Source organism: Acipenser ruthenus, chromosome 26, assembly GCF_902713425.1.
Source record: "Acipenser ruthenus chromosome 26, fAciRut3.2 maternal haplotype, whole genome shotgun sequence".
NCBI lineage: Eukaryota > Metazoa > Chordata > Actinopteri > Acipenseriformes > Acipenseridae > Acipenser > Acipenser ruthenus.
The window spans coordinates 26166384-26192089 of NC_081214.1; the positions used below are offsets into that span (position 1 = coordinate 26166384).

The window sequence follows — 25706 nt, forward strand, 5'->3', positions numbered from 1 at the left end:
TTTGCGAAGAGCACGGAACCAATGAATAATGCAGAGGGGTTTTACATTGTATATACATAATTTAAATATTACATTTCTGGATACGAGTAAGAATGCAACACAGAGCTTACGGGGCTGGGGAACTAAATATATTATTGTGAAACAAACCGTTGAATTACAACGTCATTTCTTGTACAAACCTTTAATGAGAGCAGCTCAAATCAAAGCCAGCTGTAAACTGTGTTTTCCTCTCGCACTGCCACGTTTGCACTGCAGGCTGGGGCGCGTTTCTGTTTAAGATATGCATTCAGTTTGATTTGATGTTGCATCAGACATTTGTCCAGGAATTTCCAGTGCCCTAAATGAGTAGCTGCTGGTCCAACCCACGAGTCAGTAATGCATTTAGGCGAGTGTACTTCTCACTGGGAAATGTTTTACTGGTTTTATGTAACATGTACACAACTCGAATGAAACATGTTGGTCTCTATTCTCAAAAGTTCGAGAGGGACATTCGAGATATGCGACTGTCGAATGTATTCTATTAGCGCTTCTCAAGAAGGTGGATTTGAGTATTCAAGGTTATTTTAACAAAGAGTCTCCTGTTTCCGTTTAATTCCACTACTAGGAGAATATACTCGAACAGACATCTCGAATGCTTCGCTTACATACCAATACGCCCCTTTTTGAATTCCCACGTGTGATTCTCATTGTCAAAATTTCAGTTATTACTCCTAATTTTAGTCGAACGTGTTCACCTGGTCATGTGTTCAATTCATTCTCTTGATTTATATAAAGGATTCTGAATGGTGTTTTTTGTATCAAGCCGGAAATGATGTTTTTTCACTGTTTCTGGAAGCGAATGCAGCGCGCATGCAGAACAGACAAGGCACAATCGAAACAGAGTAAGAATATAGCGTCCCAGAGTCAATCGATCTGATTTACCAGATGAGGACGTTAGGATTAGGTACTGACTAGACAAGGCTGCGATTGTGCATCTCTGTGAGGTGATTAAGGATGGTTTCCGTCAGAAAGGACTAGAGCCCTACCAGTCAAAGTGGTATTGGGTTTCTATGCCTCTGGGTTGTTTCAGCGGCCTGGGGGAGACAGGGTGGGCATCATCCATGTCCCGTACTATTGATGAAGTAACTACTGCATTGGTATAAAGAACACATGATTATATTATGTTCCCTCTCAACCATTTTTAAATATAACAAGATTTCCATCTGTCTTGGGTGCTATAGATTGCATACACGCACGATGCTTTGCAAAACCATGCAGGGAAACAGCAATTTTTTATTATTATTTTTTTTGTATTTAATTTTTTTCCCCAATAGGGAGAACTTTCATTCAAACATACAGGTGGTGTGCGATTATTATTATTATTATTATTATTTATTTCTTAGCAGACGCCCTTATCCAGGGCGACTTACAATCGTAAGCAAAAACATTTCAAGCGTTACAATACAAGTAATACAATAAGAGCAAGAAATACAATAACTTTTGTTCAAGTAAAGTACAAGTTTGACAAACCACAATTCAATAATACAGCAGGTAATAGTGATAGTTACATCAGGATATGATTAAATACAAAGTACTACAGGTTAAAAACTTGGCAGATTACAGTATTCTGAAGTACAGGATTAAATGCAGTAAAATAGGGGCTGATAAGAGCAAAATAAAGCACATTTACATGAAGGGTGATAGTGTCCCAGGATACAAACAGAGGAGTTCTACAGGTGCTCTTTGAAGAGGTGAGTCTTAAGGAGGCGCCGGAATGTGGTCAGGGACTGGGCAGTCCTGACATCTGTAGGAAGGTCATTCCACCACTGCGGAGCAAGGGTGGAGAAGGAGCGGGCTTTGGAGGCAGGGGAGCGTAGCGGTGGTAGAGCTAGTCTTCTAGTGCAGGCGGAGCGGAGAGGTCGAGTGGGGGTGTAGGGAGAGATGAGGGTCTGGAGGTAGCTGGGTGCAGACTGGTCAAGGCATCTGTAGGCTAGTACAAGAGTCTTGAACTGGATGCGAGCGGTGATCGGGAGCCAGTGGAGCGAGCGGAGTAGTGGAGTAGCGTGGGAGAAGCGAGGCAGAGAGAACACCAGACGGGCAGCAGAGTTCTGGATGAGCTGGAGCGGACGGGTGGCGGACGCAGGGAGGCCAGCCAGGAGGGAGTTGCAGTAGTCTAGGCGGGAGAGTACCAGGGCCTGGACCAGGAGCTGGGTAGCATAGTTGGTGAGGAAGGGTCGGATTCTTCGGATGTTGCTCAGGAAGAATCGGCAAGTGCGTGTCAGAGTGGAGATGTGCTGGGAATAAGAGAGGCAGGGGTCCAGGGTGACTCCAAGGTTCTTAGCTGAGGAAGAGGGAGAGAGTGTGGTAGATTCCAGAGGAACAGAGATAGAGAGATCAGAGGAGGGGGAGGAGGAGGGAAAGAAAAGGAGGTCAGATTTAGAGAGGTTGAGTTTGAGGTGATGAGAGTGCATCCAGGAGGAAATAGCAGACAGACAGGTAGAGATACGGGAGGAGATGGTGGAGTCAGAGGTGGGGAAGGAGAGGAAAATCTGAGCATCATCAGCATAGAAATGGTATGAGAAACCATAGGATGCGATGAGGGGGCCCAGGGAGCGGGTGTAGAGAGAGAACAGGAGAGGACCCAAGACTGACCCTTGGGGGACTCCTGTTAAGAGAGGGTGAGGTGTGGAGGTTGCTCCACGCCAGGTTACCTGGTAAGTGCGGTTGGAGAGGTAGGAGGAGAACCAGGCCAGAGCAGTGCCAGAGATCCCCAGGTCAGCAAGAGATGATAGTAGAATAGAGTGATCAACAGTGTCAAAGGCAGCAGAGAGGTCGAGGAGAATTAGGACAGAGGAGAGAGAGGCAGCTCGGGCACATTTAAGTGAGTTGGTGACAGACAGGAGGGCGGTTTCAGTGGAGTGAGCAGAGCGGAAGCCAGATTGGAGAGGGTCAAGCAGAGAGTGGTTGGACAGGAAAGCAGAGAGCTGGCGGTGTACAGTCCGCTCGAGGGTTTTGGAGAGGAAGGGTAGGAGGGAGACAGGACGGTAGCTCTGGAGGGAGGTGGGGTCGAGGGTAGGTTTTTTGAGGAGGGGAGTGATAGAGGCTTTTTTGAAGGCAGAGGGGAAGATACCAGAAAGTAGAGAGGTGTTGAGGAGGGAGGAGATGAAGGGGAGTAGAGCAGGAGCAGCAGCTTGAAAGAGGTGAGTGGGGAGGGGGTCCAAGGCACACGTGGTGGGTTTGTGACCCTGGAGTAGGGAGGAGAGGTCAGAGTCTAAGAGGGGCAAGAAGGTGGAGAAGGAGGGTGAGTTAGTAGGGGTTGCAGTGGGTGTAGGAGTTGGAGCGGGAGGGGGTGCGGGGGAGGGAGAGGTGTTAAAGAGTTTGCGGATATCTGAAATTTTAGAAGAGAAGAAGGAGGCAAAGTCATCAGGGGAGATAGAGGAGGGAGGAGGAGGGGGGGGAGGGTTTAGGAGGGAGGAGAAGGTAGAGAATAGTTTACGTGGGTTGTTAGTGGAGGCTTGGATTACAGATTGGAAATAAGCACATTTAGCAGAGGAGAGAGTAGAGGAGAAGGAGGAGAGGAGAGTGCGGTAAAGGTCTAGGGCAGCAGGGAGTTTGGTTCTCTTCCATTTCTTTTCAGCAGATCGCAGTGTGATTCTTGCCGAGCGGAGCGCAGAGGAGAGCCAGGGATGGGGAGGGGAGGGGCGAGCAGGACGGGAGGTGAGGGGACAGAGGGAGTCGAGGGAGGAGGTGAGTGAGGAGAAGAGGGTGGAGGTAGCAGAGTCTACGCATACACGATGCCAAGTGTATCACTCATGTGTGTGCCTGCTATCCATGGATCTTGTCATGATTCATACGGCAAAATTCCAGTTTGGGCGATTGTTTGAGTTGCCAGAGAGCAGAAGGAATATTCATTGGTAAATATATATAGCCAGATAACAGATTGGAGTTACTCCTTTGTATTCGCAATAAAATATAGTGATAATTTTTTTTTTTTTTTTTTTTTTTTTTAATAATCTGCCTGTATATTATTTACCATTTAATAGTCCGACTGGTCACCTTGTCGACCTAGTTGCCGAGACTTTTTTAAACCTGGGAATAATGTATCATATAGCATTTTTGGCAAATCCGTAACTGTTTACAGAATGGCTATGGTATCCCATATTTTCGTTTTCTCGTTGGGACTGTCTGTCTGTTTTAAAACAGTCCGGTTTTATTTTGCAGGACCAGCGCTATCCATTATTTTTGCATTTTCTCTAAGAGCTGAGGTTTCCGGACATCCATTTGATTCAGCCGTGTCTTCACAGGAGAACAAAAGCGAATGCAATCAGGGAAGCTATATAGGAAGCGACACCGACCACCTGAGGTATGTAAATTGGGAACGGCAAATCCGCGATTTGAGTAAATGAGATTCTCAGGCTGCTTTGCGAACGGAGAAAAGCATGTGTACACTGCCCTGAGTATCGGTGGAGCAGACATTCCAGTGGAGAACCAATTCTAAAAATTCGAATATTTGAGAATAGAGCCAGTCGTTGTTTTTAAATTGAGAGGACCCCATTCTGACTGCGCATGTGCTAAACCCAGACCAACTCGCAGTAACGTCGCCCGACGGGAATCGCTTCACACGGTTTTGCTGTTGGATCCGGGTAGCTGCTTCCATAGGAACCGGTTTGCACAGCACTAAACGAGTAGTGTAACTTGGAAATCCACAGTGACACCAACGAAGACATTTATATTTGCTCAGTCTAAGGTATGTTGTTAAAATACCTATTCTGCTCTTCAATAGCGGCATGGAAAGCAACCACGTGATTACGAGCATATATATTGAGTTTTTTTTGTGCCAGAGCGCTTAACCAGGCCTTCTCATAAATTCTGTTTCTACGAGATTGTGTATTTATTTTTTGCTCGGTAAAATTGCACTCGTAGTTATAAAATCACAGCGTGCTTTCTTTTCTCCGATTGTCGGTTTAATGTTGTAACTTAATATATTTGTTTATCTTTACGAGGGAAAATATGGCGGCAGAAACGTGTCCCAATCAGGCAAGCACGAAACGGTTCCTGGTTTACAAATTGTTAGTGCTGCAAAATATCAGGAACTCATTGGAGCAAGAACTTGGAACATTTACACAAAAGGTAACGTTTTTATTTATCGTTCACGTTCAGCACTATGTACCTTTACAGTGAACAACTAAGCTGTGGTAGCAAATTCAATAGTTTCGTTATTATACTGTACTCGGTGTTTCCAAAGATGGTATGGTTGTAGAACGTATTTATATTTATTTTGTTGGTCTGCTTTTTTGAGTGGTGGTGTTTTTTTGGTAAAGATTTGATGTTTTGTAATGTATTCATTAACCCCTTTTTGTTTCAGTTAAGTACAGAGGTGCACACTCTTCTGAAGGCTACTGAAGCAGACTTCTTGCGCGGTTGCCTGGGTGTTTTGGGCAGGCTTGACCAGGGTTGCAGTATCGTTCAACAGGTCTGCGGCTTTTTTCAGGAAATCAAAGCAGGCAAGAAAAGAAGTCTATTCTGAAACTGTTACTTTGTCCATGTTTTTCTAATGGAAGTTTACTGTGCTTAGTACTTATCATAACGTACTTTGCCCATAAAGTCTAACGTCTTGTGTGTGTGTGTATATGTCTTGTGTTCAGCTATGGCCAAAGGTTTTGCATCACCCTACAATCAGCATATTTTGCTTCATAAAGTCGAATGGAACCTTGTGAATAATGTTACTTTAACATATTGAAGTTCATACCGCTTTGTAGGTTTCCTTATACTTAACGAAAAACTGACAAATTAAAAAGATGTGACATTTCGAAATCTAACAAGCAGGCTGTGTGGTCCAGTGGTTAAAGAAACGGGCTTGTAACCAGGATGTCCCCAGTTCAAATCCCACCTCAGCTACTGACTCATTGTGTGACCCTGAGCAAGTCACTTAACCTCCTTGTGCTCCGTCTTTCGGGTGAGACGTAGTTGTAAGTGACTCTGCAGCTGATGCATAGTTCACACACCCTAGTCTCTAAGTCGCCTTGGATAAAGGCGTCTGCTAAGTAAACAAATAATAATAATATGAAATACTGTACTAGTATAGCGTCCGGTAGACTTTTTTGTTGTATCATTTCATAGTTTATTTGATTACATGATGTTATATATTTAATGTCTAGCTGTCAAGCCGTCGTGTCTCTTGGCAGCGAACCCAAAGGCCCCCCTTCTCGCAGAGTCGTCTCCAGCACTGAGAGGTGTCCTGGTCTCGGATATTCTGAAGTTTGGCCCTGTGCTGAGTAACGTTCTGATGGCAAGCTCTATTACAAATGCTGTGCAGACTTTAGGGGCTGCCTTAGCCTTCCAGCAAATCCAGATGTTCCTCAATCCTCAGAGAGAAGTTGTGTCTCGCAGTACCTCCACCTGTTACAGCCTCGAGATACAAGTGTACCGCTCCCTTCCGGGCTTCCAGACAAAAGACATGCAGTTTGCAGAGCGCAGTGCCAAGCCTAAACAGCAGCAGCAGCTTAACAGTTTGAAAGAAAATGTCAGAGATCCACTTGGTCAAACTGCAGATAAAGACATGATCGTACAGCAAGTCTCTGCATCCCTGTTAAATAGGAGCTGTGGTAAAGGACTCGAAGTGCAGCACCAGAAACTGACCTCCTCCCAGCTGCTGAGCTTTCTCAAAAACTTTTGTAAAACAGACAGTTCTGTTGCTAATATTATGCACAGTAAAGTGAAAGCTGATTCTGTGTGTAGACCAGCCTTTGTCGTCAAGGAACTGACAGAAACTCCACAGGTGCTTCGTGCTTTTGAAGGCAGTCCGGGTGCTGGATTTCCATCAAAGACAGGGCTGAAACAGAAAAATATCCCCTGCTGGAAATCCTTGTTGCCTGTCTTTAAAGTGAAGAGACAAGACACAGATGACAGCGTGACCTACAGCTGTATGGTTGCTACAGAGTCTGAGCTGTGGGATATCTCTGAGATATCTGTGAAGGGCAGCATTGTGATGGAAGAGGCTCAATGCAATTTGGAAAAGGACAACAGGCCTCGTGTGCCGAGCTGTCTCCTCGGTGTTGCCATGGAGCCAGGCATCGGCAGCTGTTCTCAGGATGGTGGAAGGGTTATTCCAGACTTTCAGATCCGTAAGTTTGACGAGGTGGAGGTGGCTGTCACTCATGTTGTAGATCCCAGCTGCTTCTTCATTCAGGACGTGGGGCCTCCGATGCAGGAACTGGCCCTGGAACTCAAGTAAGTTTAAGTCTTTGGCGTACTTCAGTAATGATGCCCTTCGTGTTAATGACAGTTTTTTAAATATAATATCGTAGAATCCCTGTATTGTTTAATTATATCCATGTGCAATTTGAAAGTATGGCCATGAATAATGGATTAATCCAGGCGTGACAGGCAGCAGGTGTAATGTTGTAATATGTTTCAGCAGCAGGACATGCAGCAGCAGCAGCCCCCTCACTCGGGTGAACAGCATTCCTGACATTGGAAGCTATGTGTGCGGCTGGTTCCCCAAGCACAAGCTGTGGTGCCGGGCACGAGTGGAACAGATCTGCGGCATGCAGAGAGGTATCATGCAGTCAGATTGCATGTTATATGACTAATTTAAATAGTTAGATTTTGTCTAATTTCTGCAAGTTGCTTTGGATAAAAGTGTCTGCTAAATAATTAAATTAAGCACTAGTTCTGTCTGCATAAAAATTAGAAAGACCACAACAATTACAAAGCAAAAAAATAAGTCAAACTAAACTAAGCACAGCGGCGATCAGACAGTAGTCCAAAAGAGACAGCAAAGTGTGTGTGTGTGTTTTTTTTTCCCCCTTAAGTATGAACATGCCTATTATAGTTATCAAATGTATTTGACAGAAATTAAACATCTTTGACAGTTGTATGTTTTTTAATTTTTTTTAATTAAAAACATAACGGTATTCTCTGGAATCGGATCATTGATATTTGTATCCGGTTTGTCCATTCGAAAGCAGGAAATAGGGAACCGGTTTGCACATCTGTAGAAAAAACATTTTTATGCCTGTACTCCTACAGTACCACGCGGAAAGCAGTTAATTACCCCTCGCATTCAATTGGGCACAAGCTTTACTTGACAGCAATGATATGAAAATCACTTCTCGGATGTGGGTAGAGCGTGACAGTTTATGGGGGTGGTACAAGCATCAATATTTATATTGTGTGCCCAATTAATCGATTTGCTATTTGGAGGCTTAACTGACAGCCCTAATGTGTGGTGACATCTGCAAAATGAAGTTGCTGCGGATATTTCTTCATGTTTTTTTTTTTTTTTTTTTTATAGTATACTCCCTTTGTAAAAAGCTGCGTGATGTTTAGTAGATCATCTGAAACCTCCACTTCCTTTAGTACCACCAGGCACCAGTTTTGTTGTAGATTAATATTGGCTTTGAAAAGGTTCTTAATACAGTTTGTCCATTCTTTTTGTTTTAAAGAGGCCAACCCGGATCGGTCTCGGGGATGCCTGCAGAACGTTCAAGTACAAGTGTTGCGAGTGGATTATGGAGGTACTGCATGCCTTCCACTCAGCGATATTAAAGAGCTCAGTCCACAGTTCATGGATGTCCCACAGCAAGCTTTGTGTGTCTCGCTGGAGCACGTAAGTGTTAAATATGTAAGAGGAGCTCTCTTGCTGTATGTATGGAATCATCACTACTCTGAAATACACCTATGGAATGTGTTTAGTAGTCAGATGGTTCCTTGAGCAGGCTTTATTAAATAGCTAGGCTTGACTCTTCCAATTATCTTGCTAGTCAATACTGTAGTGAAGAATCCTTGTGTCTAGGCTGTGCTTCCTTTCCTTGCTTTAGGTCTCTCCAGTGGATGGATCCGAATGGTCCTCGGAAGCCATTAGTTGGTTTCAAGACAAAGTTGAAGGCCGGAGCCTGTATGCCAGGCTGTATCCCAAGAGAACCACGGTGATGGTGGAGCTGTTCATGGAGAAGGGAAAACTGGGAGCGATGAGGTGTGTATGAAACCAAACCATACACTGCACTGACTGCTGGATCGAGGGGTCAAGTGTGTGGTGTGTGTGTGTGGTGTGTGTGTGACCAAACCACACACTACACTGACTGCCGGTTCGAGAGGTCAAGTGTGTGTCTGAGACCAAACCACACACTGCACTGCCTGCTGGATCGAGGGGTGAAGTGTGATGCCAACAGTGTTTGTGTGGTGCTGGCTGACATGCTTCTTTTGCACAGTGAAATTTAAGTTTGTTCTATATAATATGACATACATACAAGAATCTAGACCATAAAATGCCTTTCCTTTTCTTTAGGAGAGGGCCCTCACTTTCTGAGAGATTGGCTCAAAACGGTCATGCGAAGCACGCAAGAATGCGCACTATCCGCAGCCTGAAAAGTAAGTAAATCATGTTTGAGTGTGACTGCAGAGGGGAAAAATAGATCCCAGACTTATAAACAGTAACATATCTGCGCTTTGTTTTGTTTTTCAGGTGGCGGTAAAGGCCAAAAAGAAAAACTTTCTTCAGAGTGGGAGAAATACATTGTTTCTTGTTACTCGCAGAACAGAAAATGAGATTGACTATAAAGTTAACTCATTTTAAATTGAGTACCCAATTATTTTATTCCCTACACGGCTCATGAGAAGTGACGGTTCAGTGGGCATCCTCCGATTCCACAACCATGATAGTTTCCTCTTTTACATCCAGGTACTCTGGAGGTGGCCAGCTGGCCACCACTGTTCAGTATAGCGCAATGAGGAAAATAAACTGTTTCTGCCGACCGTCTCTCCCTAACCTGTGGAAGTACCAAGGCCAATGAAACACTCCCTCTGGAATCCCCATCGAAGACCAGCGACTTTGCACAGCCAGGACGTGACCCTGCATTCCCCTGACTGTATGACTCACACCTGCACACCACACGGCCATGCTTTTACAAGGGGAGACCCTCGGGGACCCCTGCGCTCCCCTGACTGTGTGACTCACCCTGCACACCACATGGCCCTGCCTTTACCAGGGGAGACCTCGGGGACCCCTGCGCTCCTCTGACTGTATGACTCACACCTGCACACCACACGGCCCTGCCTTTACCAGGGGAGACCTCGGGGAACCCTGCGCTCCCCTGACTGTATGACTCACCCTGCACACCACACGGCCATGGCTTTACCAGGGGAGACCTCGGGGACCCCTGCGCTCCCCTGACTGTATGACTCCACCTGCATACCACACAGCCAGGACCTGAACCTGCACTCCCCTGACTGTATGACTCACACCTGCACACCACACGGCCATGCTTTTACCAGGGGAGACCTCGGGGACCCCTGCGCTCCCCTGACTGTGACTTACCCGGTACACGACGCGGCCATGCCTTTACCAGGGGGACCTCGGGGGACCCCTGTGCTCCCCTGACACACAACTATAGTTTGTCGTCTTAACTTGACGTAATCAACTGGCACGTGGCATTAGAGAAAGTAAGCGACAAGACAGATAGACTGATTTTCATTACTTTAACTGATTGTATATTGACTTGTTTTACATGTGCAAGGCCCTCTTGTGGTCATAGTTAATACAGCAACTAAGTACAGTATTTAAATTCATTTTTGATTAAGCTGTTTTTCAAGAAAATGCAGTCAATACTCGTTGATACAAACAAGTACAATACAAAACTAGCCTATAGCAGCTGTAGCGTTCAGTGTAATTGTTGGTAGGGCTGACACCCATTTCATGTAGGCTATGTCTTATCCTATGTAGAGGTGGGGCACATTTGTTCAGGTAAAGGCTAATCTGTTTGAGATGACTTTAATATGTATTCATGCCCACACCATTCTTAATTCCACATTAGAATGGGTTTGGTTCCAAAAGTGGGTGAATCACCCAGTAGTGTAATAGATATTTGCACAGTAGTTTGCTGGTGCTTGATGATTTGTCAGATGTCCAAGACAACATTGGGCGCGTGTGCACAGCCATGCTTGCTTGGTAAAGGGCATCCGACAGGCTCTCCATGTCCCAAGGGCTTACTTGAGCAGTTCCTGCAGTAGGGTTCACAGAGTGACAGCAGGAACACTGTCTTTCCTACATTTCTTGAAGATTCGGTGACTTATCACTGTTACAGGGTGACTTCTTCTTTTATACTGATCTTTACTGCTCCCGACCAAAAGGGGAACCATCGCAGGTTCTAGCCGACCTCTAGCTTTGTTACACTGTGTCACACTGACTGTAGTAGGACATGTGCACATGTATAGCACTGTAGGTTGCTGCTGCTTGTTATCAAAATTCTGTTGCTTTTGAAATCTCATCATGTTTCATTCTTTTACTTCCTTTCAAGGCCTTGGAAAATGTTTGTTTTTTTTCATGTTCAGTTGTTCCAACAACAAGGGGCTCAAAGTGTTTTTTTGGGGGGGGGTGGTGGGGGGGTGCAATGCCAAACTGTTACGTTGTTTGTAATGTAAGCTGGCTATGACAACAAGATAAATAAAACATTTTCTTGCATTACGCAGTATGAGTTTTTGTCTCCATGTGTAAACTGTACTTTAATGAATTCATTTTGGAGCAGCAGAGATTACCTCAAATACCATCGTTGATCATGAAGTCTGTGCATAGTGCACTCTCGTGCCAGAAGTAAAGTTTGCATAGATATGTCCTTTGGATGAGATGTAAAACCAAGGTCCTATTGTGACTCTGCAGCCCCAGTTGTTGAGTCTGCCAGTCGCTTTGGATAAAAGCGCCTGCTAAATGACTAAATAATAATAATAATAAGGTATGGACACCAATTTTGATATCGATGACAATTTCCATATAGTGATTATGGGATAAAAATAAATAATTAGCGGACGCTCGCAGAGACATAGTTTTTATTGCTGATACTGCTAACAATACAAACGCAGTATAATCAAGTTTATTTTATATTAATATACAACAAACCCTATAATAGCAATCGTCAGTCTCGTAGACAAACACCACACACTAACGTATTTAACCATTGTATTAAGCACCATTGCACATCCGTTTTGGATTATTTGAGATATGCACATCTGTCGGTGGTTTATTACTCATGCCATTAATGTATTATAAATGAGATGTATTTTTAAAACCTCAAAACACATCTCAAAATAATGCAAAATTGGGCATGACACTACTTGATACTTTTAGAGGTGCTGTGAGTCCTCATTTACACGCAGAGCGGCTGAAGATTCAGTTCCTGCCGGATTGTTTAGAAAGTCTGCGCAGTGAAGTGTAGAAATGGTTCGGTTTTGAGGCGGCTGATGCTGGAATAATAAAACAATATAACAAGATCTTGTTTTTCTCCATGGATATTGTGAAGCAAAGCACTAATAAGTTACTGCTTTTCATATGTAAATATCTGTTAATATATATGTTTCATAATGCAATTTTTTTCCTGTGTTTTGGAAGACACTGATATTTTCGATATCAAAATACAATTTTCATATCGTTGCCCACACCTAATAATAATATGCCTATACCTTGAGGCAAATTCCAGCAATTTGCAGTGCTAGTGTATGCTGGTCTGTGAAAAAGTAATAGATCCAATAACAACGCAGTATATATTTTGTTCATGGCTGGTCACTGTGTCACCTGTAGCTGCTGCACAGGGTAATCCTGTTAGTCAGCTATTTTCACAGGTGGGGACATGCTGTACACTGAGTATGCAGATTCAACCTCGATTCTTTAACATCTTTCAGAAACTCCCAGCTAAAGAATATGGAAAGCAGTGTTTGGAGACTCGAGGCTAATTATAAAAGACGTCCTTGGATTTAAAACAGGAATGTGTTGTAATAAAATGTTTGTTCCTTGTTTTTCTTGATTTTTTTTTTTCTTCTAATGTAGTTCTTTTATTTTAAGTTGGTGTATTAAAAAGTAAATATAATGAACATGTTTGCAATGCATTTCATTCCGGATAGATTAATGTTCTTTTGCAGGTGTATCCTGGGTTCCACACAGAAGGAATGGTTTAGAGAGCTGAGCTGGGTGCCATCTTGAGACGTACTGGTAATACACTACCTGTGCATTTAAAAAAAAAAAAGTAAGAATCTCTTTCCTCTTGCTAACACTTTGGCCTTCACTCACCATGCTGTCGTATTGAACAGTACTATGTCGGTGTCCAAGGAATGTGTCTTTATCTGGTCATCATGTTAATCAATAATCTCCAAGATTCTATTGATCAACTTGAACAGTGCCTGTATTTAGCTATTTTTTCCACCATTAATCATTGAGTGAAGCCTTGCTTCACCCCTGCCAGGGGGTATCCATATAAGGTGAAGCTCTTAGATCTCTATTACCTGTTCCCTTTTACATTTTAAATTATTTTTAAAAAATGTAGTCGTGGGAAACAAAAACTGTGTTTGACCAGCATTATTAATCAAAACTGTGATTAAGATATTACAAACCGGCCTTCACAATGTAATCTGTTTAAAAAAAAAAAAGAAAAAAAGGATTTGAAACCTCCCTATACTGTACACAGTTACCTTGTCACAATGTAAATATCTTCTAGAACATCTTTTGAATGGTTCCAACTTTGCTGTGTGCTGATTGGCTGATCAGTCTCATGTGTGTTAGGGTTGGTACAGTATTTAAATGCCTTGAGTTCACAGTTTCAGAAGCTCTGCTAATGATCTCCGTGTTCCCTTAAGATTACAGAAGAGCAGAACAAGGTACAAAAGCAAGACGTGATTGTTTTGTAAGTACTTATTTTAAGTATTTCTTACTGTTTTGATGTGTGTTGCTTTCATAAAAATATTCTAAGTAGATGTATAGATTTTTTTTTTTACCTGCTTAAAAACTGGGGTTCAATTTACATCTGCCCCCATTATACAAACCACCTGTCATAAATGATCAGAAACCTGAGTCTTGTGACATGAAGAAAAACAATCTTCATTTCAATTGACCATAAACAGAAGTACCCCCTGTGACGTGTATTCAGCTGAAAAGGAGACTGACACCTGGAATGGGCTTGTCAGTTTGGGTGCAGTGTGTTAAAATATAACCAAATTAAACTAGTTACAAAAACCCTGATTTTAAAAACCAAACCTACAAGTGATTCCACAGTAAAAATGTTTTCCCACGACAAAGTGCTGAATGTTTCTTGCATGGGACTGGATCTATTCCAATCTCTGGGGCATTTAAGTGTTTACTACAGGCAGCGGGATGATTATCAGCAGGTTGAGCAAGTCCTCTGTGCTGAATACGTTTTACAATAGGTGTGCTGAGATTGCAGGTGACGTCTGCTTTAAAGACGCAGTAGTCTTGTAGGAGTTCAGAACTGAAACCCTGTGCATGCTAACGTGCATGCAAGCTGCACGTTGGATCAGTGCAGAGGTCCTCAAGCAGTAAATCAGAGCTTCACTAATAGCTTGTAAACATGGTCATCCTCCCAAGTGAACATGAATGAAAAGGACATATCGCACAAAACAAAGAAAACTACTGCTAGAAAATACAAAGCAAATCAAAAGAATTGCACTATCGCAGTGTATCAAAGAATACTTAGGGTTTTTATTAATTCATTTGAACACTTTTTCTTAGGCACTGATTGTGCCCTGCTTTATGTGGGAAATGATGCATTAAATGATCTCTTAGGTCCGTTACATACGGTATATGCTTTAGTATGTTACATGTACTGTATGGATGTTTCATTTGAATGATGCTTCCATGATTGCATAAAGGATGCCATTAGTAAGGGCAACATCTTTGCATAATGTGTCTTCCAGATTGGGATTTGAATTGGCATCTGCCACCAGGTGCCATGCATGCAAAACGTTTTTTAAAACGTTGCAGTTCCAGTAAAGATGCAGATTGCCAGTGTGTATGATTGAACAGTTGCACTAGTTTTTCCATGAATGTTTATCTGTAGTAAGTTAGTTGTAAGACATTGTTGCACAATACATACCTGGTAATTAATACATGGCAGCATGAAAAGGAATCTGGGGTTTTATTTTTAATTTTACGTGTAAAGATAGACCCTGTTTGCTCATTAGAAAATAAAATGATATACTTGTTTATTATTATTATTTATTTCTTAGCAGACGCCCTTATCCAGGGCAACTTACAATTGTTACAAGATATCACATTATTTTTACATACAATTACATTATTTTTAAACACATTATTTTTTACATACAATTGCCCATTTATATAGTTGGGTTTTTACTGGAGCAATCTAGGTAAAGTACCTTGCTCAAGGGTACAGCAACAGTGTCCCCAACCGGGGATTGAACCCACGACCCTACGGTCAAGAGTCCAGAGCCCTAACCACTACTCCACACTGCTGCTCTTATCAGTATGGTACAACCTTCAGCCCTTTTATGATTGTTTGGAGACCATGATATAAAGAATGCAGAATCCTTACAGCCAACAAGCAATACTTTGAAGAGTAACAATTTATGTAATGCATTCAAAAATATATAGGAACAAAAGCTTTATACAAATGAAGAAACTGACGGTGATTAAAATGTAATCATTTGCAGACTACCTTTTATGATTTCAAATGGAATTCATTTTAGGCAAGCATCCATTCATGATGAATCCCACGGTTATTCATATTAAACTGTCATTCGATATTGAATCTTCATGAAGCAGGCACTCCTGTTAAAGTGTGACCCATTACGGATAGCCATTGTAAAACAAGGGATCAGAAAGGCGACGCATCCTTGACACCCAATACCCCACAAAACAAACAGCGTCATTGTATATCTGTTACGGTCCCATTTGTTTAGCTCAAACTGTAAATCTTTGTGCTGCGGTCCCTGAATGGGGGTGGTGGAAACAGTCACTTGAATAAACTCTGAAATAATCTGGAGCCAAAGACGCAAACTGGCAGACTGCAATGGGAATAACATTTACAGTCACAGACGCACATTTGATGTCAGAAGGGCCCAGGCGGGCTGGAGTCAGAGGCACAAACTGTATTCCAGCTACACAGAACGCAGCCCTTCTCATAGCAACGCAAATGAGAGAGATACGGGACAGGGTGCTGAGCGCAATGGAGAGATCCATCCACAGATCATCAAAGCATTGACGTATATTTCATTGTCTGAAAGGTTCTGGAATTTAAAAAAAAAAAAAAAAAAAACTTCATTTTTGTACACTGCAGTTATACCTCCTTTCAAATATTATATATATATATAAACACACACACTGTATAATATATCAATTCTTTAGCCAAATCTCAACTGGTTGAGCCGCAGTTCCACTGTTAAAACCATCAGTTCACAAGTTACAATGAACACACACAGGACTGAATCTTCATGGATCAAAAGTCTGCAAGCACGGTACATTCTCAGATCACAAACCAGGTCACTTCTATTACAATCTCAGAGCACAAACCAGGTCACTTCTATTACAATCTCAGAGCACAAACCAGGTCACTTCTATTACAATCTCAGAGCACAAACCAGGTCACTTCTATTACAATCTCAGAGCACAAACCAGGTCACTTCTATTACAATCGCAGTCTGTTGAACTTCAGAAAGGGTTTTCTCGGTTCCAGTAAACTAGGACTTCTTAAATAATGGCTCCTGTGCTGATTGTGTCGACACCTTATTGCCGCGGTTTATCAAGTGAAATAACAGAAAATACTGCAGTGGAAAATAACAGGTTAATTGAGGTTCATAAAGACCCCCTGCCCTGGACTTTTTAAATGAAAACCCTGGTCTTTCGTTGGTGCTACATCGACAGTTTGTACTGTATATCAATGTTTAATTAGAAGGTGACTCAAACACTACACCCCAGTCCAGTATGAAACTGTATGAGTCAATCTCCCAGCGTTCTGCATTGCTTTTTTTTACGTCAAAAACAATTCCCTGGTCCTACTACAAACAATAAATAATAGAGGAAAAGGCTTTTGTGTCCACACAGATTCTTTCTTCTACATGGGGTAGGCGGAAATCAAGGCGTTTGATCCGAATTCTAAAGAGTCTTGTTAGCCTCATAAAGGCCACCATTGTATGTAAATAGTTTATATAAGAGCGTATGACTTCTACAGTGCAGGGCAGTGGCTAGTGTCAGGGAATTCATTTGCAATTTGCAAAGACATGGTGTTCAAGCACATCACTTACTACACTGATGGTAATCCAGCTGACTAAGGACTTGTCTGCGTGTGGACTCACCTGAAGGTAAAAAGTGCTCTTAATGTGAAAACGTAGCTTTGAAATGCTTTGGAGTCCTAGTAAGTGGTCTGAGGTATTTAACTAAAGACATTCTGGATGTTGAAATGTGTCGATTTATAGCAGGATTTGTTAAGCCTCTAGTCGGAACATGCTGTTGAACTTTATAATTTATGTGTATTAATTATTTTTTATTTAATTTGTGTGGGTATTTTTCTTTTTAAAGATCTAAGTAAATTAGAATATTAAATAAATATAACAGCAATCATAATGGTGTCGGTGGGTTGCAAACAAACATCAACAGGTTCTGAAGTGAGGTTAAACTAAAGGATTTTGGTTTGTTTGCTGTGTCTTGTGAAATAATCAGCACAGGCCTATTGCAGGGTTTTCAGGGTTGTTCTGTTCAAGAATGACTTGCATTGCTTTATCAGCCTGTGAGCACCCTGATCGAATGGGGAGTGTGTGGGTGATTCAGTTCACACTGATGACTGGCTCCTGTGACAGGGTTAGTTATCTGGGGTGTCACTGTGTACTAAGCACTCACCTGTTTGTATTCCTTGCTTGTGACAGCTATGACTAGCAGGAGATCGGACGACTGGGAGCAGCTCTGACTCTTTCCAGCGTTTACAGGGTGGTAGAAAAGTGCACTCGGACGTGCTCCACAGCAGCAGTGCAGAAGCCTCTCATAGCATGCTTATTTAAATGTAGATGTCTTTGTCAGCTGGCTGATTCATTTCACTAAATGGGTGTTCTGAGTCCCTGTGAACCTGCTGTTTTTAATGTGATCTCAGCGGTGGAAGAAACGGATAGCGGTCATACGAAGCAGTTGAAACCTGGCCTGATGACCTTGCTGCTAGTCTGCCTGTTAAGTTTCGTTGATCAGGTTTTTTTTGTTTTTTTTTTAAGAATTCGGAGGTGCAAAGTGTCTGAGTAAATGTATTATTGCTATATATCATTCTAGCAAAGAAAGTTCCCTGATAGTTAGACGTACTGTACACACCTCCTATCAAGGAGTTTGCATTATCTTTTGTTTTGGGTGTGAGGCAGTGCAGTGGGTTAATGCACACCTATCAAGGAGTTTGCATTATCTTTTGTTTTGGGTGTGAGGCAGTGCAGTGGGTTAATGCACACCTCCTATCAAGGAGTTTGCATTATCTTTTGTTTTGGGTGTGAGGCAGTGCAGTGGGTTAATGCACACCTCCTATCAAGGAGTTTGCATTATCTTTTGTTTTGGGTGTGAGGCAGTGCAGTGGGTTAATGCACACACCTATCAAGGAGTTTGCATTATCTTTTGTTTTGGGTGTGGGCCAGTGCAGTGGGTTTAATGCAGTAACCTTTCATCTCTGTACTGTAGGTCTGGGGTCGAATCTAGCTTAGATTTCCACAGTTGGAAAGGAATTTGGTGGTTTCAACTTTAGTCTCCTCCTCAGTGGGCAGAAACACACTTCACACACAGTGTCTGCTTGGGGAAGCCCAGGACTTAACAGTAGGTAGGTTGTCTAGGTCAGGACTGAGTGGCATGGGCAGAACTGTCGAACTGTACATGCTGCTGGTCCCTCTCCTTTCATGTGCATTCAATCCACAAGCCCCTCCCATCGTCAACTCACACATCCTGCATCCTTAATGTTCCCATTTAACCCCACGCACTAAGAACAAAACAAAAACGACTTGAACTTTTTATACCAGATCAGCAGCCAGATGAAATGTGTCATTGCAAAGGTGTGATTTAATACCCTAAACTTGTTGGTCTTTTACAGCTCTCTCTTAATAACAGGATAGGTTTCATGAGATGTTCATCCCATTTCATGTGTGTCAAGGGTTTTAAAACCAAAACCCAACCAGTACTGCATGCATTTACTGACAAGTGCCAAATATCATTGCAACTATTTATTTTTTCTTCTTTTTTTTTTTTTGTTACAGACCTGGAACCAAAAATGAATTGGGCGTCTTTTTATGCCGTTCTCAGCGGTGTAAACAGGAACTCCACTGGAATCGGCCGCATCTGGCTGTCGGTCCTCTTCATCTTTCGAATCATGGTCCTGGTGGTCGCAGCGGAGAGTGTCTGGGGCGACGAGAAGTCAGGCTTCATCTGCAACACGCAGCAGCCTGGTTGCAACAGTGTCTGCTATGACCAGTTTTTCCCCATTTCCCACATCCGCCTGTGGGCACTGCAGCTCATCCTGGTGTCCACGCCAGCCCTCCTCGTGGCCATGCACGTGGCTCACCGCCGGCACATCGAGAAGAAGATCCTAAAGCTGTCCGGCCACAGCAGCAGCAAAGACCTGGAGCAGATCAAGATGCAGAGGATGAAGATCACGGGGGCCCTGTGGTGGACCTACATGATTAGCGTGATCTTCCGGATCCTCTTCGAAGCCGCTTTCATGTACATCTTCTACCTGATCTACCCGGGCTTCAAGATGATTCGGTTAGTCAAGTGCGACGCCTACCCCTGCCCCAACACTGTGGACTGCTTTGTATCCAGACCCACGGAGAAAACCATCTTCACCATCTTCATGCTGGTGGTGTCTGGGGTCTGTATCCTCCTCAACATCGCAGAGGTTGTCTACTTGATCACCAAGACCTGTTTCAAGAGCTTGCCAGACTCGGAGTCCGGCTCCAAAGGTACTTTTTATGGGCACAGGTTCTCGTCGTACAAACAGAACGAGATCAATCAGCTGATCTTGGATTCGAAAAGCAACGGGACGAAGAGAAATCCCGGTTCTGATAAGGGGGACAGGTGTTCGGCTTGTTAGGTGTCTGATGTCTTACTCTAACCTCTGCATCCAACCCATTCAACTAATCAAGCTTAATTAGTGTTTTGAAGCAGATTGGAGCTCACTGTTTCTTCGAGCACTGAGAAATCCTTTACAGTGTGGGGATACTTCACAGCATTTACAAAGCTGTAGATTATCATTTTGTAAAAAAAAACATGATAGCATAACCCCTTAACCTTCAACCATTCTTGACGCAGTTCTCTGTCCACAGGTAAGAAGCCACCACACTAAAGCATCACCAAGCCATCCATCTGCAAAGACCACATATACCTGTGATTGTACTGATCAATGAGGGCGTGAACTGCTTACAGTGTTTAAATGGACCAGTGTGAAGTCTCACAAACAATTCCTCAAGCCGAGGCAACACACTGGAGGTACTGCAAACACACCATTCCAGAGGTTAAGGGGTGCAACTGTATTTGGTTTTTAAGGGACATATTTCACACGACACTTGAAGTTACAGAATAGTGTATAACGCCAAATATGGTAAAAGTGCAGCGCGTCCTGTATGTAACTAGATTAAATGTCCGTGCTTCAGTTGGTCTTTGAGATGGTATGAACTTCACGCCACTGAAACACAACTAACTTCTTTTTTTTTTTCACAGCTAAGAAGCGTGCCGATAACTGACATCATATGCTTTTCAATGTCTAAAGTTAAGAACTCATCTATCAGTCCCCTCTCCCCATGTGCTCGCTCTCTCTTCCCTCAAAGAGACGAGACGAAGTAATCCAAACTGCTCAAATAAACCACAGTGATGTGGTGAGCGATATATATTAACCTTTTAATTACAGTTTTCACTGTGCACTGAAAATAAAAAGGTGGTGGTTGTGCTTTTTTAAAAAATGTTTTACATATAAACAGCGCCCAGGAATCTCCTCTCCCACAGTGGTCACATTTCAAGCATGTGTATATGGCAGTGCTACCAGTATAAACACATGCAAACAGGGACAGCATGGCCACCCTGCCATTGCTTTCAGATGCACAGAAAAAGTGTTTTCCTGCGCGGCGACGCTGTGATACTGCCACTGTCACGCCTGTGACTGTCACATCTCTGTTCTAAATGTTCCAGCTTTGTTCCATTGTTCATATGTTGAGTGTAACTGTCACCACACTGCTAAATGCGTTGAGAAAAGGGAAACGCATTGAATACTGCCTCCAGTGGCACACTGGGTCATTGTTCCACTGGAAAACTAACTTTACAAATATCAATTTGTATTCAGATGAGTTTAAGTAAAGAAAAAAAAAAAAGTAAAACTTGACTGTGTTTTCACTGAGCTAAGGAGTGCTGTAGCTGTGGTCATTAATGCCATTGTCTCTCCATATATTTCATAACAGTTCATGGTTTTTTGTTTTCATTGAATAAAATGTTCCCAGACAATGCAAGCAAATGCTATGATTATAAAATGTGTGTTTAACAAGCATCACTGTCATTAACCTGTATGAAATAGATATTGCACAGGGTTTTCCATACAACTGAAGCATGCAGAATCTAAGCTGTGATTTTTTATTTTATTTTATTTTTTTTTTTAATTCAGATACTTACTTCATATTCTTATAATGCTGTATCTTATTTAATAAAACCTCTATATAATTATTTAATAACTATTTACAATTTAAAAAAAAAAAGTTTAATTGTTACTTGGTGTATTTCTTCTGATGAAGCCTTTAACAACATTGGAGGTCTTTAGAAACCCTCTGAAATACTCCTGAAGGAAGCTGAGTTTGAAAACAGTGTAATAAAAAATGACATGCTGTATGATTTTATACCTATTTGCATTTATCATGCTTTCCAAACACTGGAGTCTAGGGGCGTGCACGGAGCACTGCGGCACGCCCACTGAGCAAGGGATTTAGCAGCCCAAGAGCCTAACCACTAGGGGCGCCATTTCACAATAAAGCAAACTATTTACTGACTATTCTTCAATAGTTTAGACTGGAGCATTGTATATGCTGGGTAAGACAAACCACACGATACACCGCTTCTCAACAAATACTAAGAACTATATAAAGTGATGAACACATGTTCCAAGGATCCAGAGTTCTCAACTCCAGAAGTGTGCAAGCTCAAAAGGGAAGGTAATCTCATATACAAGGTTAGAGTGCTAAGCTGTTGCAAGCAGACAGGTGGTCCTGTGGGCGAGGTCACTAGCATGCTTTGCTGGTTGTTGTGGCTTTGGGTTCAAATCCACAGGGATTCTTTCCTTTATTTGCAAAGACGTTGTTCATTTACTTTATAGTAAATGAAAAAGCAAGCTCTTCCATGGAAGTGAGGTGGCAGTGGTCTAACTCACTAGTATGCAGTGCTGTTCTCCTTGGTGGACTGTTCAAATCCAGGTGACTCCTTCCTTCAAAAAAAAAAAAAAAAAAAACTGGCTAATTTAGCTTATTGTCAGTGTGAAACACAGCTTTCCTGTGGGAGCTGGTGGTGCAGTGGGCTAATCCAATGGCCGTCTCTACCTGAAAACAGCAGTTCAAATCCAGCTCCTGGAGGTGAGTGCCTGAGGTAAGTAATGATGTTGTGTTGGATCTTTAACCCATATTCCCTAAAAATACAAAATATCAAGACAACTGACATGAATCTTAAGAAATATATTTTTTTTTTATAGTGACCTTTCCTTTGTAATCTTTTGTTGCCGCTACTCTCAGTTAAAACAAAACAAAAACTGATGGTTAAATGGGAAAAAAAGTTACCTGTGAAAAATGTCCTTGCCTGATGTGCCTCGATGAAATCCCTGACAGCTGGGATGTCATTTACTGGTTCTTTATGATACGCGTAGCATTAATTTCACTTCGCTGAACAATTGCCCTCATTGGCCAGTTAACTAGACGTTGCCAAAAAACAGTTACGTGTTGTGTCTACGCGTTACGACCCCGATGGCTTGCCAGAGGCTTTAGCTTCCATTTCTTATCCAATGCTGCCATCGTGTGGCCATTTTGTAGAACTGCTGGTTCAAATATAATCAACATTATTTTGAAATGACTCGGATAATCTTAACCCCCTGTGTAAAAAAAAGACATTTCTTGTATAGTCTTAATATATATATATATATATATATATATATATATATATATATATATATATATATATATATATATATATATATTATGTGTATATATATATATATATATATATATATATATATATATATATATATATATATATATTATGTGTATATATATATTATGTGTATATATATATATATATATATATATATATATATATATTATGTGTATATATATATTATGTGTATATATATATATATATATATATATATATATATATATATATATATATATATATACACACACATGTTTCTTTTGAAGTATGTTTTACTATTGATAACATTTTAAATCAGGCAGTTTCAAAATAACCAACAAAAACAAAACAGTGATGTAAACCTTAACCTGCCTGAACGAAGGGCTCGTTCAGTACAGATGCTGCCGCCCTGTGGCGAGGATGTGGAATTGTTACGTCGTGTCTGAAACAACCTGATTGGATAAAATAAACGACAGTAAGTACCTGACTCCTGATTGGCGCAGACAGTTAGTGAATCAAACTGAGAAATGCAATGCTTAATTTGCATAGCGCTTACAGAACATATGTTAGGTATTGTAGTGCAGGTTTCTACATCAGTGTTTTAAAATGATTCGATTTTCATGTTGCTTTTTTTTTTTTTGTTCCTGAGTAGTAAGTGTTATTTCCTAATTGCTTATGCCTCAAAAGTATAGAAAATGGCTATTATTCCCCACAGACTTTGCTTTTGTGACCAGGACAGTGATATTTTGAAATTTACCTATTTTCCAGAACATTCCAGATAGATTCAGTGCTGAGTAAACTTGGAGTAACTTCTAGAACTTTCTAGAACTTTCCAGTAATATAAATAGTAGTATAAATACAGGGGCCTTAAGCCCACCAGTTCAGTTTAGTTCCAGCTGCCTAAGTGGATACATATCTGCATTTTTCTGAGATGGCATCAAGAGGCTGCAAGCATCCGGCAGACGCAATTTGCTATGTCTGCGGCCAATTTATCAAGACAAGAGCGAAAAAGTATTTTTGTAGGATGGTACAGAGGGGAAAAGAGAGCCATGAAGTTCGCTATCCCAAGAATTTGGTGGGAACCCACTGACCACTCAAGCAACTGCTACTTCTGCATGGTGGACCCTTCCAAACGTCGGACTGGCAAGAATGCACCTGCTATCACGTATCCGGACCTTCCTTCATCCATCGCCCCGGTGCCACACTGCCATGAGCTCCCCATACCCACTCCTCTGGAGAGAGAGCAGCCGTCTTTAGAAGAGAGCAGCAAGTCAGAGAGCGAGGAAGACGTTGTAGATCCAGATGACAATTTCAGAGGTGGAGCTGAGGAGAGAAACCCATACTACCCCAACCAAAAAGACCTCAACGACTTGATTAGAGATCTTGGTCTCACCAAGTCCAATGCCGAGCTTTTGACATCTTGGCTCAAGCAGTGGAACTTGTTGGATGAAAGTGTGCAAGTCGCAGATCAGAGGAAGCGTCACCAACCTTTTTCCAGCTTCTTCACCCGTCAAGATGGGCTCTGCTTCTGTCTCTTCCCCTGGCTCACTCGGTGCACCTCAAAGAGGATTACAACAGCATCAAGACCTTGCTGGACGCCTTGAAGAGTATGGCTGGGAGGTCATAGGAGACTTCAAAATGGTGGCATTCCTGATGGGTCTTCAAGGCGGTTTTACCAAGTTTCCCTGCTATCTTTGCCTTTGGGACAGCAGGGACACCAAGGCGCACTACCACAGGCGGGACTGGCCACAGCGGACCGAGTTCTTTGTGGGGAGGAACAACGTCAAGAGGGAGCCACTGGTGGACCCCCAGAAGGTGCTGATGCCACCACTGCACATCAAATTGGGCCTTATGAAACAATTTGTCAGAGCTCTAGATAAGGAGTCGGCAGCCTTCAAGTACCTTCAAGACTTCTTCCCTAAGCTGTCTGAGGCAAAGGTCAAAGCCGGTGTCTTCGTCGGACCACAGATAAAGAAGATCCTGGAGTGCAATGAATTCCCCAAGAAGCTCACTAGTAAGGAGAAAGCGGCTTGGAACAGCTTTGTCGCAGTGGTTTGGGGCTTCCTGGGCAATCACAAGGCCGAAAACTATGTGGAGCTGGTTGAGACTCTGGTGAAGAACTACGGCACAATGGGCTGTAGGATGTCCCTCAAAGTCCATATCCTTGATGCTCATCTTGATAAATTCAAGGAGAACATGGGAGCGTACTCGGAGGAGCAAGGCGAGCGCTTCCACCAGGATATACTGGACTTTGAACGCCGCTACCAAGGACAGTATAACGAGAACATGATGGGAGACTACATTTGGGGGCTGATTCGTGAAAGTGATTTACAGTATAATCGTAAATCTCGAAAAACTACTCACTTCTAAATCTTTTGTAGTAATTTTTGTATTACTTTAGTATAAATAAATGTTAATTTGGATTCATATGTTGTTTTTTCTGACTTTATGTGAACGAAAAGACACAAATTTACTCGTTTTCTCATTGGAAATAGGTCAATTTCAAAATATAACTGTCCTGGTCACAAAAGCAAAGTTTGTGGGGAATAATAGCCATTTTCTATACTTTTGAGGCATAAGCAATTAGGAAATAACACTTACTACCCAGGAACAAAAATTGTGTTACATAGTGTAATATTTTAAAACAGCCAGTTTCGAAATAACCAACGACAACAAACCAACGAATTAAACCGGAATCTGCCTGTAAGAAGGGCTTCATAGTTTGTTTGAACTGTAGTTCTCTACGGGTGCTGCCGCCTTGTGGCAAGGATGTGGAACTGTCATGTCAATGCAATAGGGTTAGCGATTGTACAGTGTAATAATTTAG

The 25706-nt window shown here is 42.2% G+C and overlaps 1 protein-coding gene across 1 annotated transcript; it reads left to right on the plus strand.

Annotated features, from left to right (window-relative positions):
* The first annotated feature begins 812 nt into the window (after positions 1-812).
* Positions 813-21121, plus strand: LOC117412457 (uncharacterized). The gene is made up of 12 exons (XM_059000528.1): positions 813-881; positions 4201-4342; positions 4983-5109; positions 5345-5483; positions 6138-7209; positions 7397-7536; positions 8427-8590; positions 8802-8956; positions 9269-9351; positions 9446-9512; positions 9662-9672; positions 18988-21121. The coding sequence occupies exons 1-12, from the start codon at positions 839-841 to the stop codon at positions 19818-19820; spliced, it is 2976 nt and encodes a 991-aa protein (XP_058856511.1). The 5' UTR covers positions 813-838; the 3' UTR covers positions 19821-21121.
* Positions 21122-25706: the final 4585 nt, after the last annotated feature.